Raw genomic sequence first — 20000 nt, 5'->3', positions numbered from 1 at the left:
AAAAAATAAATAACCTCTTGAGTCTTGAATCTTGAAATAATTAAGGTCGTTGCACCGGCTCAACTATAACACCTGTGGACCACGGGGTGTCGCTGTTTTCTCCGTACATAAACCATTGAAACGTTTAACTCTGGTTGTTATTATGTTGTTATTAAATTGTTATATGCAGAGACTGACGAGGTTTCTACCAAAAAATGTATCATTTTTAAATCATAAAAGTTAGTGCAAATTAATGATAAATATTATTCTGAATGATTGTAGCATTAGTAATTAATATGGAAATTAATATAGATGAATATACTGCTTTTGGTATTATGCGCTTTTCCATTATTTATATCATATCATATAATTATTAATAGTAATTAATACGGACACTTCTAAATTGGAGTTGAAACGAACTCCTCCAGCTTACTGCAGCTTTTGTAGTTGATCATTACATTCAGAAAAGCAATCAACGTCAGGGTAAGCAACAGTATTTATTTTTAAATACATATACAATACATAAAAAGCGATTCATACAGTAGAAAGTCACAGAGTGGAGATCAAGGTGAGATAGTTTGTGGAGGCTCGACACTAGGGTACATTGCATAGCTTGAGGGACTGAACTCCAAAAGTGCATTTTGGTGTTGTGTGTTATTATTTTCCCAAATCTGGAAAAAGGGACTCCTGAAAACAATATTATTGAATTGTATATACACTTATTATTCACTGCTGCGGTTCAAATCTGCTGACATTGAGACATGCTTGATTAAATAGCCTATGTGAAATAATACAATGATTAAAAACACAAAGCAGAACCAAAAAAAAAGGTGTCTGAGAACAATGATCACAGTATCATATTCATCATGCGCAGAATGAAAGAGAAGTTTTATCACTGAGGAATTTCAGTCATTGCATTAATATCACAGTGTGACATTTAACAACGTATTATTAACGCCATTTGACAGTTGAATTGGCACTCGCACGACTCTAGACATTCTGGAGATACATTTAAAGCGTACAAACACTTAAGCCTGCTTCACATCGAATGCGTAATCGCCTCTCACAGTCGACCCCCCCAGAGGCTGTCGGATGAACTGCATCTGAGAAAATACACACAGTTCACTTATATAAAAACAGATTTATTGATCACGGATATGGTGACATCCAATGTTGACATTATTACATTATTATTTTTTAATACGTGACTTACTCACTTAATTTTAAGCCCAGTGCCACCACAAAAAAACCCACATCCGGTCGTTTCGTCGGACCGAAACTTCGTCGCGGGAGCCGAACATTTTGCGTGTCCAAAAGCCTCGATCGGACGCAGAAAATCCGCGTTGGGGAAATCGGACTCGTCACAGGAATGTACGCACTTCCGGTTTGCCCTTGTCAGTCGTTTTGGGTGTGAAGCGGACTTTAGTGTATCGTGAACGTGCCGAAATCATCAGACGCGGAGGCGGCACAAACACTCACAAACACCATGAGCGGCCCTAACACGACGGCGGCGTGAGGCTCGGACGTGATCCCCTCCAGTAAACCCCAGCGAGGTTGTGCTACAACGGGCCTCCGACAGGACGGAATAACTGCCAGGATTATAGCCGGCAGCACGTGTCCATGGTCCAACCTAAAAAATGTCCCGATATTGCATTTGTTTTGGAATGAATATAGTGATGACGCCGAAAGCACCGGGTGGACGTGACAACATCGCATCGAGGAACGGCAGCTAACTGTGAGTACGCACCGGGGTTCCAAAAACGCAAAATCGTACGACAAAACTGTCCCGAGTCCGACTCAGACGAGGGGGAAGTGAATCTGTACTGTATAACACATTCCTCATCACGCTGGGAACTTTATATGGGACCATGTATGGGACGACGATATTTAATTCCAGTGCTCGGAGTTTACTGCAAGTGAGCCGAACCATCTTAGATCGTTCCACATCTCGGCGGTCAGAGGGCTTGCATGTGCTCCTCCGTCACAGCTGTGGAGTAGGTATTGTGCAAAGATGTGAGGAAACAAAAACAAAAAGTGTCAGTGGTGGTGGGGGGGGGACATTGAAGACGTGGCAGACGCTACTGACCCGCGGCGCGAAACAAAGTGATGTGGCCGCTTTGTGGAGTCTTGTCCACAAATGATCGGACGCAACGAAAAGAGGTTGTAACCGTGAGAGAGGTTGAAACACTGAGAGACAGGAAGCCCGATCGCCGTGCTGGTCTGATCCTGTTGTGAGGGTTTCGTTGATCAGGGTGCGCGGTCGTTTTCGGCGACGCTTTTATACGGTCCGCCTCGGATTTTGGGGATTTTGGTGAAATGGTGAAACACTGGTAACGGTGTAGAAAAAAAAAAGAAATCCCCCCCAAATGTATAAAAGCCCGCCCCGCGCTATATATCCCCTTGTCCGTCTGTCCGTCCGCACGCCGACAGCTCAAACCTCCGAGCTATCGTGGCAGTCTTGCATCCTCACCACCAGTATGGGTTCCGTGCTGGTCGACCCTTTCACCGCCTCCCTCACCCCCCTCACCCGCGGTCCCTCCTTCTCGCCCGTCTGCCGGGACCTCAGCGCCAGCGCGAGGACGGCGGCGGCGAGGAGGACGGTCAGCAGCGTCCCCGCCAGCGCTCCCACCGCCGTCACCAGACTCTCCTCCCCCGCCGCCGCCGCGTTCGGCTCGCGGGGTTCCAGGCCGTCGGCGTACAGCCCGTCCGCCCCCGCCGCCCGCCGCTTCCTGCCGCGGTCCAGGGCGACGTGCATGATATTGGTGCCGCGGTTTTGGTCCGCGCCGATGTCCGCCGTGACTCCGGGCGCCTCGCCGCCGCCAGCGCCGGCCGATCTCCCGGAGCGGTGGCCTTTGCCCTCGAGGTCGTCGCCGGTGGAGAGCAGGGAGTGGTGCTCCAGGCTGCGCTTTCCGATGCCTCGACGCGTGTTCTCTTTGGAGCGCACCGTGTAGATGGTGTGAATGTACCACTCCCGACCTGTCGCCACCTGAGGGCGCCACAATAAAACCATTGCTTACAAACCATGTTGTCTCCGTGGAATACTCATTTCTGATTGGTCGACAGCAGCAACCAGTGGTTAGCTATTCTGAATAATGCCCGCTGAAGCGTTGATAGTGACTGTTGTCACGTGCAGCGGCTTTTTGTCCTGGATTCATGTCCCTCCCATCACTCCGCCTACATGCTAATGCAAGCTAGTGGCACATCTTGTGATACTAATGTTCAATTTCACAAGATTAAACTAATTGTCATTGCACAAGTACTGAGGCAACAAAATGCATTTCTCCCATCCTAGTAACTGACGTATCTAGGAGCAGTGGGCTGCCAAGTAGCGGCGCCCGGGGAGCAGTTAGGGGGTTAAGTGTCTTGCTCAAGGACACATCAGCAAAAGACCAGGAGGAGCCGGGGATCAAACCGGCAATCGTCCGATCACTAGAGGACCCGCTCTACCTCCATTATCGCACAATAACCTCCTTCAAAGTGGACGATGACACTATCCGGGGGTCATTAACAATTGCGATAATGACCGGCTGCCTGCACATTATCCCTTACTTCGGAACAGAGAGAACAGATAAAGAACAGATCAATGCGCAGCGGTAACGGTGACATATACTGAACCTGGAACATGGCCGCGGAGTCCAGTCTGAAGCCGTCCGAGCCCGGCTGTCTGACGAGGGACGCGGCCGACGGGTCGTCGATGGCGAGCGCGGCGTTGAAACCAACGTCCCCAAATGCCCGTGCTTGAGTCTCCGGCTGAGCCTTGTCCTGTCGGAGTGAGTCGGTGTAAAAAAAACAACACTCAGGGGCGTATTTACAAAGCCCTGGTGCGGCCTTTGCGGCCGCTAAACCGGCACAAATGACAGAAAAAGCGAGCATCTAATTCACAAAGCACCTGCAAACGGTGAAAATGCAACGCTGACTGCGCTGCCTGGCAAACAGCGTCTCGGTGCACCGGTGAAATTTGCCCGTATTTAAATGATGTATTATCTATACATTTGGTGAAAAATTGGCCCCTTTTTGTGCAAATGAGGCTCATCGCAAAAAATGTCCAATTCACAAACACCGGCGCTAATAGCCACACGCAGCCAGAGTGAAATTATGAGTCGAGACCTGGTGGGAACTGCACAGAGACAAAGAAAAAAAAGGCAAAAAACAACATTTATAAGGAGTGTCACGCCCATACTTTCCAGTGATCTGTCAATCATATTTTGACATCATTATTACTGTAACGGCATCTGTAGGTAGCGGAATGCGAGGTTTTCCAAAAGCAACTTGTTGAAACTTTGAATAATTTATTGTACAAATTGTACATTGTACAAATGAGATGTTACAAACGTTGACAAAAACGGTTCCATAAAAAGTTGTAGGGAATAGCGATGAAGCGGTACAAACTGGCATTGAACCACAGATGGCCTTGAAGCTTCAGCACCATGGACAGCTCCCGAGGCCACGGCCTCGGGCTAGAGTCGGCTAGAGTCAAATATGAACTGTCATCATTTCTACATTGGAATATTAAGATTCAGTGAGAACTAGAATTGTTTTAAGTAAAAATTCAGATTATCTATATAAATAAATATATATATATATATATATATACCGTATGTATACTGTAAATATAGATTATATATAAATGTAATCTATATAATAATATATATATAATCTATCTACAGTAATTATCTGTATCTACATCTATATATATATATATACTATATATATATCTATCCACCTCTCTCTCTCTCTCTCTCTCTCTCTCTCTCTCTCTCTCTCTCTCTCTCTCTCTCTCTCTCTCTCTCTCTCTCTCTATATATATATATATATATATATATATATATATAATGTATATAAATTATAGATTAACTCATACTATTTAAATGTTTTATAGTCACTGCACATAAACCTAAAAATACGGGGACCGCGGGGTCCCCAGGTGTCCCCAGGTGTCCCCCCCCCCGCCTCCCATTATTTACATTATTTTCACCCCCCCCCCCGTCAGGATTTGGCATTGCACCGGCGCAGCCCCTCATTAAAACCCTTTAAATCAAAACAACTACTGTCTGACAATTATTTTAAGTTTTACAGCGTATTTATTTAACACGGATCATTTGTAAAACAGGTAAGTGTAGACCAGTGGTGTGAATGCGTAATGACTCTCCGTTGGAGACCCCCCCGGCCCCCCAGTGACGCACGGGTTATTTCCCTTCCCTCGTGGATCACTGGGGTCGGCGTGGGCGTTTGCGCTGTCATATCATTAGTGCAACATCTTTTGTGAGTCGGACGCTGAGATGGCCCCTTTCGTGACTCTATCGGCGCCCGCAATCCATTCTTTGTGAACTTGCCCCTCAAAACCTTGTGTTCGTCTTTTGTCACATTTGCCGCAATTCCGTTGGACAATACAGCGTCCAGTGCACTGGAAATAGTATCAGTACAAAGAAATAGTGCATAACAAGAAATGATGCATGGCCTGATAATGAAAAAAAAAAAAAAAGTATAAAACGAATCTGATCTCTATATCCTTAGAAATCCAAAGAATAGAATAACATTATATATAAATATCAAAGGGTATGCATCTACTGTATGGAGATGTCCCGCTGATGTACCGCTCTACAGAAGTGTGCCCGACATGCCGCAATACATTCTTTTCGGGGACTGCTTTGTGGCAACCGCACGAGGAAGACAAGTCTGAATACACTCACAAGAATCTTGAACCTGTAGAGGAGAGACGGCGAGTCCGCCAGGCAACCAAATTCAAACTTGGCGGGGTTGTACTTGGGCACGTAGCCATCGGCGCCGGTGCAGAGGTAGACCTTCTCGATGTTGCAGAAGAAGGAGTCTCCCAGGTTCTGGACGGGGTCCACCATGACACGGCCGTAGATGGCGTCGCCTGGAGGGGAGCGCACGGGGGGGGGGACTGTGTTACTCCACTCTCAAAACGCTTAAACGGTCACGACGGAAATGCTGCAATTCTTTGAGCTACGCACCCTCGGAGAAGGCTACGTCGGTTTCCTGCCCGAAGCCCATCGAGCCGTCGGAGAGCCACAAGCTCCTCTTGGACAGCAGGAGCATCTGGGTGTTCAAGCTGAACTCCACCGCCACCGGGTCACTCACCTGGGAGTGAGGGAGACAAGGCAAGGGAGAATCAAAGATGTTTTTTTTTTTTTTATTTCCTCGCAAGAGTCGAATAGCATCTTTCCCGGGCGGGATCAGGGGGAGATTTGCCGGAAAAGCCGAGGTGTTCGGATCTGAACCTGCTGGAATCTGATGTCGAGGTCAAAGGTGAGCGGCTCCCGCGGACTGCAGACGGGCGGGACGCTGTGCTCCAGGTTCTGGGCCGCGGTGCAGGGGATCAGCTTCACGGTGTAGGCGCCGGAGTAGTCCCTCACCTGGGGGGCCGGGGAGAGTTTGATCACACGTCCGATCCAGTATCCACATTGTACGCAGCGGTTGTTTCATTGGCCAAATATTTTGAAGAAAAATGAAAAACAAGACTTTGTGCATGTGATGGAAGTAAAATTGGGACACCCTTCGGGGTCAGCATCGGGCACTCACGGCAAAGTCCGAGGTGAACGTCCACTGTTGGACCGGCTGGTTGTAGGTGGGCTCGCTCCTCACCAGACTGAGGTTAAAGGTCAAACCGGGGTGGTCGGCGCATACCACCATGGATGACACGGAGTGGGCTGCGAAGAATACAACAGGGAACGAGCATAAGTCGGACGGTGTGACAATGGACAGTAGGTGTAGCCGAGCCCCGACTCCTCTGGCCGCTGCGATGCCGAGGAGCATCAGATATCACGTTCTGTTGCGGACGAACAGATGAAGTGCTGGAATGTAGAAAGCCAAGGCCCCCTTACTCGATATTCCACTCAAGCATCAAAGTACTTCCTGTTGACGTACTTAGGATCAAACCAAGAGAGACGTTCCGTCGTTAATGCCCCGACCTCGGTGGTCGAATGTTAAAATCTTAACGTGCTGCGTGCAGTCTTGATTGTTCCGTTTGAAATACAGAATAAAAGTATAAAAGGTATAAAAGCAGAGGGTAAAATTAAGCCCGGGTACGTAATTTGGGCAAACCGCGCTGGCCGATACGCGTCTCACCTGCCGCCCTGACTCTGCCGCCCGAGTGCGACTGGACGAACAGGCCCCTGAAACGGGCCTTGGTGCGGAAGTTCACCGCCAGGCGTCCCTGGTCGTCGATCCGCATGCTGGTCGGGTACAGTGCACCTGTCGACACGCCCACACACACACACACACACACATTCATTTGTAATTATTACAAGACTCCATCCTGATTGGTATTGGTATGGTGTTCTAGGTTCTCCTTTAAACCGTGGCTTTCTGTTTTTAATCTTATCGCCGCTTCTCCCTCGTCACCACTCCGCCTCCGTGCGTGGGAGGCTGCAGGCACGCTCTCCTACCCTGCAGCTCGGCCCGGGGCGGGCTGCCGATGCCGTTCTCCCAGAGAATGGCTGTGTCGTAGACGAAGGTGAGCCGGAGCTCGGACTGCAGGTCAAAGTGCTGCCAGCCGCCAGAGCCCACCGGGGAGTGGAAGACGTAGGACACGTAGAGGGGAACGCGCAGCGTCACATACGACTGCACCAGGTTCAGCACCTGCAGGGCATCGGAAACATCACGACCTGGGTTAGTCAACGGGAGTTTGTAACTTTCTCTGGATTCCGTTCAGTGTTTTGTCACGAGTATGGTATGGGATAGTGTGGTATAGTACAGTGTAGTGTAGTGTAGTATAGTTTGGTGTAGTATAGTATAATATAGTATATTATAGTAAAGTGTAGTATAGTATAGCATAGTGTAGTGTAGTGTAGTAAGGTATTGTATAATGAAGTATAGCATAGTGTAGTGTAGTATAGTGTTGTATAGTATAGCATAGTATAGTATAACATATAGTCTAGTGTAGTATAGTATCATGTAGTACAATGTAGTGTAGTATAGTATGGTATGATTTAGTGTAATATAGTATGTTATGGTATAGTAGTGTTGTAAAGTAATAATGTAGTGTAGTCATGTATAAAACATAATGTAGTATAGTGTTGTATAGTATAGTGTGATGTAGTATAGTATAAAATAGTATAGTGTAGTGTAGAATAGTATGATATGATATAGTGTAATATAGTATACTAGTATACTATATATAGTATACTATGTATATTGTATACTATATAGTATACTATAGTATACTATGGTATTCGGTATACTAATCTATACTATTTCATACTATACTACACTATACTACACTAGTGTAGTGTGGTGTAGTATAGAATGAAATAGTATAGTTTAGTATACAAGTACTCCTCATTTAACGACCGAGTTCCGTTCCTATGACCAGGTCGTAAAGCGAATTGGAGATAAGCGAGGACCTGTGTTATTTCACGGTAAGGGGCATGGCTGGTATATATAGTGTATATAGTATATACAGTATATGTAGTATACAGTATACAGTATAGTGTATGTAGTATATATAGTGTTATTTCACAGTAAGGGGTTGTGGCCATTGCGAACGCTAGAATGACACTGAGACTGAGAATGGTGATGAGATGAGATGGAAAACTGTATATAAGTGTATATAGTATGTATAGTATACAGTATTTAGTATATACATTATTTAGTATATACAGTGGATATAGTATATATATGGTATATATAGTGGATATAGTATACAGTATATAGTATTTATAGTGTATATAGTATATATAGTGTATATACAGTAGTGTATACAGTATATATACGTAGTATATAAAGGGTGATGCGCGATGAGATGCTTGACGCTGAGACGCCATGGTACCGACTGGTCAGAGATCTGGTCGTAAGTTTGAGCGGTCGTTAAATAGGTAGGTCGTAGGTCGGTGAGGAGTACCTGCAGTGTAGTATCGTATAGTATAGTGTAGTGTAGTTTAGTATGGTATGATATAGTGTAATATAGTATATTATGGGATACTTTATTGTAATAAACCTTAGTGTAGTGTAGTGTAATATAGTATCTAATAGTACTGTATAGTATAGTGTAGGTGCAATGGAGGAATAAACAACATTGAGTAAATATACATATATTTATCAATTTCTATATAGATAGCAAGTACTTGTCAAATAAGTCATCAAGCTAAAATTGTACCTGTACTTTTGGAAATGTGATCATACAGAGGAAAAAATGGATCTGGGATGTAGGGGTTGTCACACCCAAAGCGGCGGATTTTACCGTACAAGTAATGACCCACAGTACTACTTTTTTACGACATAAAACATCTCTATAATGACATTGACAGTTACATTAAATAACACATTCACATAAAAAAAATACTATTGTCCTCTCTGAGATTATCTTCAGGCTTACCTTGAGATGTGGAGAACAAAACATGTCATATTTGTCGACTATTCTACTATCTACCCCGACACCCCAGATTCATTTTTTTTGTATGATCATGTTTCCAAAAGTACAGGTACAATTTTAGCTTGATGGCTTATATGAAAAGTAGCTGCTATCTATATAAAGATTTGAAAAATATTTGTATGATACTCGGTGTTATTTATTCCTCTATTGCACCCTATACTACACTATACTATACTATTATATACTATACAGCGCCCACTAGGTGACACTGTGCACCCATTTTATTCTAAATCTCGGGCAGCTCTTCAGTGACTTTGGGCTCTGTGCCCAGGCTCAGTTGGACCGTCCCACACCTTGTCATGGTAACCGATTCCACATCCATAGTGTTATCTTTTTGTTTGACAAGAATTGAAAATATTTGTCCATTTGCAGAGCCAATTATCACACCGAACAATGTGGGAACTGGGGGGAGGAGATTATCTATGGCTGGCAGGAGAAAAGCATGGAATGAAACAGAATTATAGGTTAAAAAAATAATAATAATCTGTTTCCCTAATCCCTTGTTTTCTCTCAATCCTCATGACATGCACTGATTATCAACCCGTGTTTTGTGCACGAATCAAGATGTCAAGAAGAAAATACAATTAAATTTGCCGAGTGTAATCTTTATGGCAAACACAGTTAATCTCTTCACAACACATTAGAATTAATTGTAAAAAGAAATAGTTCTAAAATGTGACTGTTAGCTGGGATGAAATGTTAATAATAATAATGATGATTATGATAATATTATTATTATTATTATTATTATTATTATTATTATAAAAACTCTGATGAAGGTCGTGGCTTCAGAAAAGTCAAAGAGTCGAGAGTTTATAATAGTATTTTATTTTTACTTTAATCATTAAGGTTCCACGATCATGTTTCCGTCCAATTGTTTTTAATATATTTTTTTTGGGGGGGGGGTGGTGTTATATCTGTTCTTTATCGTTTGGTTTGGCGTATATGGGCAGATTTCTTTTATATATATATATATATATATCAATATATATATCATTTATTTTATGATTTTATCATTTTATTTTATATCTGTTTATGGTTTGGTTAAGCGTATATGGGCAGATTTTTTATATATAAAATTGTTTTTATTGGGTACAGTTAACTATTTTCCATATATAGCCATTTTCTTTTTCATATTTTTTGTGTTGATGTGAGCTGCTGAGACACTGCAATTTTCCCTTCTGGCATGAATAAAGTATCTTTCTATCAGACATGTGACAAGTCCCTCTGATCCAAGTCACAAGTAAGTCTCAAGTCATTTGGTCCAACTCTCAAGCAAGTCAAGCCATTTTTCTTTGGGCAGGTCACAGGTTACGTCAAGTCAAGTTACAGGTTATGTCAAGTCAAGTCACAGGTTATGTCAACTCAAGTCACAAGTTATGTCAAGTCAAGTCACAGGTTATGTTAACTCAAGGCACAAGTTATGTCAAGTCAAGTCACAAGTTATGTCAAGTCAATCAAGTCACAGGTTACAGGTTATGTCAAGTCAATCAAGTCACAGGTTACAGGTTATGTCAAGTCAAGCCACAGGTTATGTCACGTCAATTCAAGTCACAGGTTATGTCAAGTTAAGCCAAGTAACAGGTTATGTCAAGTCAAGTAACAGGTTTTGTAAAGTCAAGTCACAGGTTATGTCAAGTTAAGTTTGGTCACAGGTTATGTCAAGTCAATTCATAGGTTATGTCAAGTTGAGTCAAGTCACAGGTTATGTCAAGTCAAGTTACAGGTTATGTCATGTCAAGTCACGGGTTATGTCAAATCAAGTCACAGGTTATATCAAGTCAGGTCACAGGTTATGTGAATTCAAGTCACAGGTTATGTGAAGTCCAGTAACAGTTTATGTCAAGTCAAGTCACAGATTACGTCGAGTCAAGTCACAGGTAATGTCAAGTCAAGTCACAGATTACGTCAAGTCAAGTTACAGGTTATGTCATGTCAAGTCACGGGTTATGTCAAATCAAGTCACAGGTTATATCAAGTCAGGTCACAGGTTATGTGAATTCAAGTCACAGGTTATGTGAAGTCCAGTCACAGTTTATGTCAAGTCAAGTCACAGATTACGTCGAGTCAAGTCACAGGTTATGTCAAGTCAAGTCACAGATTACATCAAGTCAAGTCACAGGTTATGTCAAGTCAAGTCACAGGTTATGTCAAGTCAAGTCACAGATTACGTCAAGTCAAGTTACAGGTTATGTCATGTCAAGTCACGGGTTATGTCAAATCAAGTCACAGGTTATATCAAGTCAGGTCACAGGTTATGTGAATTCAAGTCACAGGTTATGTGAAGTCCAGTCACAGTTTTTGTCAAGTCAAGTCACAAATTACATCAAGTCAAGTCAGAGGTTATGTCAAGTCAAGTCACAAATTACGTCAAGTCAAGTCACAGGTTATGTCAAGTTTAATCAAGTCACAGATTACGTCAAGTCAAGTCACAGGTTATGTCACGTCAATCAAGTCACAGGAAATGTCAAGTCAAGTAACAGGTTATGTAAAGTTGAGTCAAGTCACAGGTTATGTCATGTCAAGTTACAGGTTATGTCATGTTAAGTCACAGATTACGTCAAGTCAAGTCACAGGTTATGGCAAGTCAAGTCACAAATTACGTCAAGTTCAATAAAGTCATAGATTACGTAAAGTCAAGTCACAGGTTATGTCAAGTTAAGTCAAGTCACAGGTTATTTCAAGTCACGGGTTATGTCAAGTCAAGTTAAGTCACAGGTTATGTCAAGTCAAACAAAAAACAAATAGCTTATTAATTTCTTCTCGATCAAAAGATATTGCTTGTTTGACTACTGTTCAAATTTAAATGTATCTTTGATTTGAACTTAATTTGGCCTGCCGATTCTGGCCAATTCTGATTTTCATTGAATTGTATGTTCATAATAAAACATTGACTGTTAAATATCTTTTACGTTGTCGCCCGGTGGCAGGAGAAAAGCATGTAATGAAACAGAATTATAGGTTAAAAAAATAATAATAATCTGTTTCTTTAATCCCTTGTTTTCTCTCAATCCTCATGACATGCACTGATTATCAACCCGTGTCAAGAATCAAGATGTCAAGAAGAAAATACAATTAAATTTTCAGAGTGTAATCTTTATGGCAAACACAGTTAATCTCTTCACAACACATTATAATTAAGTGTAAAAATAAATAGTTCTAAAATGTGACTGTTAGCTGGGATGAAATGTTACTAATAATAATGATTATGATAATATTAATAATAATAATAATAATAATTATTATTATTATTATTATTATTATTATTATTATTACAAAAACTCTGATGAAGGTCGTGGTCAAAGAGTCGAGAGTTTATAACAGTATTTTATTTTTACTTTAATCATTAAGGTTCCACGATCATGTTTCCGTCCAATTGTTATATCTGTTTATGGTTTGGTTAAGCGTATATGGGCAGATTTTTTATATATAAAATTGTTTTTATTGGGTACAGTTAACTATTTTCCATATATAGCCATTTTCTTTTTCATATTTTTTGTGTTGATGTGAGCTGCTGGGACTCTGCAATTTTCCCTTCTGGCATGAATAAAGTATCTTTCTATCAGACATGTGACAAGTCCCTCTGATCCAAGTCACAAGTAAGTCTCAAGTCATTTGGTCCAACTCTCAAGCAAGTCAAGCCATTTTTCTTTGGGCAAGTCACAGGTTACGTCAAGTCAAGTTACAGGTTATGTCAAGTCGAGTCAAGCCACAGGTTATGTCAAGTCAAGTCACAGGTTATGTCAACTCAAGTCACAAGTTATGTCAAGTCAAGTCACAAGTTATGTCAAGTCATTTAAGTCACAGGTTACAGGTTATGTCAAGTCAAGCCACAGGTTATGTCAAGTAAATTAAGTCACAGGTTACAGGTTATGTCAAGTCAAGTAACAGGTTATGTCAAGTCAAGTCAAGTCAAGTCACAGGTTATGTCAAGTCAAGTCACAGGTTATGTCAAGTCAAGTTACAGGTTATGTCAAGTCAAGTTGCAGGTTATGTCAAGTCAAGTCACAGGTTATGTGAATTCAAGTCACAGGTTATGTCAAGTCAAGTCACAGGTTTTGTCAAGTCAAGTCACAGGTTATGTCAAGTCAAGTCACAGGTTATGTCAAGTCAAGTCACAGATTACGTCAAGTCAAGTCACAGGTTATGTCATGTCAAGTCACAGGTTATGTCAAGTCAAGTCACAAATTACGTCAAGTCAAGTCAAAAATTACGTCAAGTCACAGGTTATGTCAAGTCAAGTCACAGGTTATGTCATTCAATCAAGTCACAGATTACGTCAAGTCACAGGTTATGTCAAGTCAAGTCATAGGTTATTTCAAGTCACGGGATATGTCCAGTCAAGTTAAGTCACAGGTTATGTCAAGTCACAGGTTATGTCAAGTTAAATCAAGTCACAGATTACGTCAAGTCAAGTCACAGATTACGTCAAGTCAAGTCACAGATTACGTCAAGTCAAGTCACAGGTTATGTCAAGTCAAGTCACAGATTACGTCAAGTCAAGTCACAGATTACGTCAAGTCAAGTCACAGGTTATGTCAAGTCAAGTCACAGATTATGTCAAGTCAAGTCACAGGTTATGTCATGTCAAGTCACAGGTTATGTCAAGTCAAGTCACAAATTACGTCAAGTCAAGTCAAAAATTACGTCAAGTCACAGGTTATGTCAAGTCAAGTCACAGGTTATGTCATTCAATCAAGTCACAGATTACGTCAAGTCACAGGTTATGTCAAGTCAAGTCATAGGTTATTTCAAGTCACGGGATATGTCCAGTCAAGTTAAGTCACAGGTTATGTCAAGTCACAGGTTATGTCAAGTTAAATCAAGTCACAGATTACGTCAAGTCAAGTCACAGATTACGTCAATTCAAGTCACAGATTACGTCAAGTCAAGTCACAGGTTATGTCAAGTCAAGTCACAGATTACGTCAAGTCAAGTCACAGATTACGTCAAGTCAAGTCACAGGTTATGTCAAGTCAAGTCACAGATTACGTCAAGTCAAGTCACAGGTTATGTCATGTCAAGTCACAGGTTATGTCAAGTCAAGTCACAAATTACGTCAAGTCAAGTCAAAAATTACGTCAAGTCACAGGTTATGTCAAGTCAAGTCACAGGTTATGTCATTCAATCAAGTCACAGATTACGTCAAGTCACAGGTTATGTCAAGTCAAGTCATAGGTTATTTCAAGTCACGGGATATGTCCAGTCAAGTTAAGTCACAGGTTATGTCAAGTCACAGGTTATGTCAAGTTAAATCAAGTCACAGATTACGTCAAGTCAAGTCACAGATTACGTCAAGTCAAGTCACAGATTACGTCAAGTCAAGTCACAGGTTATGTCAAGTCAAGTCACAGGTTATGTCAAGTCAAGTCACAAATCACGTCAAGTCACAGGTTATGTCAAGTTCAATCAAGTCACAGATTACGTCAAGTCAAGTCACAAATCACGTCACGTCACAGGTTATGTCAAGTTCAATCAAGTCACAGATTACGTCAAGTCAAGTCACAGGTTATGTCAAGTCATGGGTTATGTCAAGTTAAATCAAGTCACAGATTATGTCAAGTTAAGTCACAGATTACGTCAAGTCAAGTCACAGGTTATGTCAAGTCACGGGTTATGTCAGGTCAAGTTAAGTCACAGGTTATGTGGTTATTATTGTTCATTATTCACAATAGAACAATAATGGAAAATGAAACTGTCCCTGCGTTCCAATAAAATAAAATAAGACATAGAACGGTCACTGAGTTCCAATTAAATAGAATATGGGACTGTCAGCAAGTTTCAGGATAATGTTACTTGTAACGCTCACTGAGTTTTAGTATAGTAACATATAACTAACATGGAAATGTCCAGTTCAAACTTCAAATGAAAGTCTGTTTCACTTTAAGTGCAAATATACATTTCCATTATATTTATATGGAACTTGTCATTCCAAAAATAACTCTCTCGTTCACTTGAAATCCTACTTCACTCACCGTGCAATAAACCAACTGGATCAAAACGCCACATTCTCCTGAGTGACTCGTCAAGAGACTCATGACGTGCACTAAGAACAACCAGAGCAGACGCTTCGCTGTAGCGACAGCGACAGATACACAGTCTGCAAAATCTTTGAATATTGCCAGGTGACGGATAAACGATTTTTCTAACCTTCTTTGTTTACCTTTAAAGTACCTCCAAACAGCCGACATTTTCATACTTTCGCTCTCTTTTTTGAGAGTCAACCACGAGAGGCAACCACGTTTCATTACGTTGGTATTTGAGTATTGGAGCATATTGACGAGTACAGATGACACACACGAGCACAGTATTCGGCGTGTACATTTGACCGGTACAGAATCTAATAAATCTGACACTGATCGACTGGTCGTAGGCGAAAACCAGCTGATCGATTGGTGCATCTCTACTTGTATTGTGAACATTGACAACGTTGATCATTTTAATATTTTATATTTAACATAATATTCAAACAGTAATCATAACGTCTACACAAACAAGTCATTGGAGTCATCATGTCTCAAGTCAAGTCACGAGTCTTTAACTTCCAAGTCGAGCCTCAAGTCATTTATTTTCTGTCAAGTTGCAAGACATCAAAACAGTGACAAGTGACAAGTCACTCATGTGGCTCGAGTCCACATCTCTGCTATCTATATCTCTCCATTTATCAAACTCTCTTTCTCTCTACCTCTATCTATGTCTATGCATAGGTTTATCTCAATAAACCTATGCATCTATGCATCCATCCATCCATCCATCCATCTATCTACATCTATCTATATATCTATGTATCTATGTATCTATGTATCTATCTATGTATGTATCTATCTATCTATCTATCTATCTATCTATCTATCTATCTATCTATCTATCTATCTATCTATCTATCTATCTATCCATCTATCCATCTATCCATCTATCTATCTATGTATCTATCTATCTATCTATCTATCTATCTATCTATCTATCTATCTATCTATCTATCTATCTATCTATCTATCTAACTATCCATCTTCAGGTTCAATAACTGGTTCTTCTTCACAAGGTGGTTGTGTATTATCACGCCGTTATACGCTTGAGTTCTCACCGTGGCATCAAATGGAGAAAAAAGGTTCAAACCGTTATAAATTCATCGCAATTGTGCGCGTGACATTTCATCGTCAACGCGACAGCCCTCGTACACACACACACACACACACACACACACACACACACACACACACACACGCACGCACGCACACGCACGCACACACGCACACACGCACGCACACACCCCAACGCCCGCGCTGGGTGGTCTGATCAGCCAGAATAAGACCTCAGATCAAAGGCTGGAGGAGACAGAGGAGCAGTGGGACGGCTCCTCCTTCACATCAACAACAACAGCAGCAGGAAAGTAGGAGATGGCTGGAGCTCATTGTCTTTTTTTCGACTTTTTATTTTCCGACACAGTGAACAATGACGCCACAGCTCGTTGTGGGTCGGTCGTTCAATCAAGGGTCAAACGGTGGACAAATAGTAGAAGTGTATCAATTGCCGTTATCGTGACGGATCATTTGTCATTTTGGCCGCGCAAATGATTCCCTTTCCCCCCCTCCAAGTTTTGACCCCCAAAAACGTTGCTTTTTCAAGCTGACTAGCTTGACATGGGGGTCAATGAGATGACGCTCTTTTTTGAAATATTCTGAAGTATTTTAAATACATTAAAAGGATTATTTTGTGTCTTTTTATCATGCCCTGTAAAGTTTATTTGGGTTCCTAGAAAAGCGCTTTATACAGTAAATCCAATGTATTATTATTATTATTATTTTTATTATTATTATTATTTATTTATTTATGTATTTTTATTATATTTATGACATGTAAAAATGATCTCTATAAATGACGCTAAATTTCAAACCAATTTAAAAAAATTAATTAAAGTTCATTAATTTGGGCATTTTTGTGGCTTAAAAGTCCTAAACATGTCGGTTTTAGACAGTGACATGACTTTATTTACATTTGTACAACCAAACATTTTTAGCAAATTAACAGATAATGTCAATAAACAAAATACATTGTCTTTTACAAAATGCAAAAACTATAAATGCATGTATCTCAATAGTTTCTTTTACTACCCTTTAAAAAAACCTTATGTTGTCATTTACCTGTGAACAAATCCACTCATTTAGTTGTACACACTACACAATGTGGGTTTTACAAACTCAAGTTTGCGTTATATATATATATATATTTTTTTTTTGCGATAAAAAAATGGTTGTGGAATGAAAATCGTTCCATATTCAGAACACCTCGTAAAACCTGATAAAATGTTTTGTTCGATTCGGACAGTTTGATGCAGACATTCTCACTCATTGGCACAACTTTAATATTCCACTTAAATTCAGTGGTGAGGTAACAAAAAATTGCGTTATCGATATATTAAATCGTTATCGTACTTAAGTCTTTTTTGGGAGCATCTGTACTTTACTTGAGTTATCATATTTCTGTCGACTTTTAGTTTTACTTAGATACATTTATCCCCAAAAACTGTAACTGTAACTGTAACTGCACCTGCTACGCCTGATGGAGACCCACACCTGTGGCTATCTATCTATCTATCTATCTATCTATCTATCTATCTATCTATCTATCTATCTATCTATCTATCTATCTATCTATCTATCTATCTATCTATCTATCTATCTATCTATCTATCTATCTATCTATCCATCTATTTATCCATCTATCCATCCATATATCTTTCCATCCATTTATATTTCCTTCTATAGATCCATCCATGGGTTTGGGCGAACCGAAGCCCGAGCTGCAGGAGCCGAAGCTCAACCGCAGCTTGTGTCTTCTAATCATTTAAAGAAAAGTTGTGCTGCGATTCAATAAAATATGATATTTTACAATATGTCCAGCACTGGTACACGCTCCGTAAGAGTAGTTAACGTGATGGATATGATTTGGATTGTGATATCAAAGATGAGACAATAATGTTGAACGGAACACGATGCTGTGAGAGAGCGGACGCGGAGGTGGAGGGCGGTGGAGAAGCGATGCACTTGCAGTAGTGTTGAAAAGTTTGTCTCTTTCCAGTGGAGCCGGATGATCACTGCAAAGAGACGACTCTGACGGCTCCCAAGACTTTATTTTAACTATGGAATTGTATGAAATATTTTGTTTATATTTATTCCACTACAAAAACATAACACTATTGACAATGATTTAATGTGACTGGACTCAAAGTTAATTATTGAGAAACAAAGGGTTTTTATTTACAGATCAAGACTCGATAGGGTTAGGGTTAGTGCTGAAAAATATACATACTGTATGTTTAAAAACGAAAATCGAATCGAATCGCGTCTTGAGAGATGCAGACTTCTCTACAGCAACGACTGTAACTCGCTTGATTCTGATTTTCATGAAATTTTGTTTGTTATAAACGTGAGAAATTGAGCACAACACTGGTTTCTTATTGGAATTAAAGTCAGTTCCTGGGGGCGGATCTAATCCTATTTTTTCATTCACTGCCACGTTTGACGGAAGAAGGCATCATCCGTGCCTCATTTTACACTTTACTTTAACAGCTGAGTATTGAATATTTTCTATATTTTAAGATATTATTGAAACATTGGTCACCTTGAATGCTGTTTTCATTTAAGATCATGGGCAAAAGTGCCTTTGAGTGCGCCGGGCTCTCAGTGTTGGAAATGGAATAAATGGAAAGCAAAGTTATATTTTGCTTTCCATTTCCATTTATATTTTTATCTATCTATCCATCCATCCATCCATCCATCCATCCATCCATCCATCCATTCATCCATCCATCCATCTATCCATCCATCCATCATCCATCCCTCCATCTATCTATCTATCTATCTATCTATCTATCTATCTATCTATCTATCTATCTATCTATCTATCTATCTATCTATCTATCTATCTATCTATCCATCCATCCATCCATCCATCCATTCATCCAACCATCCATTTATCCATCTATCCATCCATCCATCCATTCATCTATCTATCCATCCATTCATCCATCCATCCACCCATTCATCCATCTATCCATCCATCCATCCATCCATCCATGTGAGTAGTACCTGTCCGTCGGTCCCTACGGTGCCCCCACAGTGGGTGAGCAGCTCGGACATGTCGTAGTAGCTGGTGAACTCCCAGAGACAGGCCTCCAGGTTGAGATTCCGGTAGAAGCGCAGCGTGCTGTTCCCACGCAGCGGGCCGCTGTACTGGTAGGGCAACGCGTCGCCCGCACTCTCGGCGTTGCGCGTGGCGGCGGTGATGAAGCCGTGCCCGGTGCTGACCTCGCCGTGGTCCAGCAGGTTGGAGCAGCGGTGGTTCCCCACCCGTGTGCCGTCGGGGCTGAGGGTCAGCTCGAAGTTTGCGAGGGGGCGGGTGGAGATGACCGGAAGCATGCCTGCAAAGACGCCGCGGTGATGAACAGAATGTACCAAAACCTACTGCTCCGGCCCCTGACGAACGCTTCTCTGGAAAACAATGCAGTGTGCCCAAAATGACTGTAGCTGTGGATTTAGGGATATTTTATCCCAAATATATATACTCTACATATACAATAACAGATTATACTACTCTATACTATGCTATACCATACTATACTACACCA

General features: G+C 41.2%; 1 protein-coding gene across 1 annotated transcript in view; it reads right to left on the bottom strand.

Annotated features, from left to right (window-relative positions):
- Positions 1 to 2410: 2410 nt before the first annotated feature.
- Positions 2411 to 20000, bottom strand: part of frem2a (FRAS1 related extracellular matrix 2a) — a gene marked incomplete at both ends in the record, with an annotated part of 90755 nt that continues 73165 nt past the window's right edge. Inside the window, 9 exons of the mRNA XM_080013495.1 lie at positions 2411 to 2965; positions 3595 to 3741; positions 5670 to 5857; positions 5955 to 6081; positions 6222 to 6356; positions 6523 to 6650; positions 7069 to 7194; positions 7389 to 7581; positions 19462 to 19793. Coding sequence (XP_079869621.1) covers positions 2411 to 2965; positions 3595 to 3741; positions 5670 to 5857; positions 5955 to 6081; positions 6222 to 6356; positions 6523 to 6650; positions 7069 to 7194; positions 7389 to 7581; positions 19462 to 19793 — 1931 coding nt within the window. The remainder of the gene's footprint in view (positions 2966 to 3594; positions 3742 to 5669; positions 5858 to 5954; positions 6082 to 6221; positions 6357 to 6522; positions 6651 to 7068; positions 7195 to 7388; positions 7582 to 19461; positions 19794 to 20000) is intronic.

This window comes from Zeus faber (assembly GCF_960531495.2).
Source record: "Zeus faber genome assembly, chromosome: 14".
Classification (NCBI taxonomy): Eukaryota; Metazoa; Chordata; class Actinopteri; order Zeiformes; family Zeidae; genus Zeus; species Zeus faber.
Note: the sequence above shows the minus strand (reverse complement) of the source record. Positions and strands in the feature narration are given on the sequence as shown.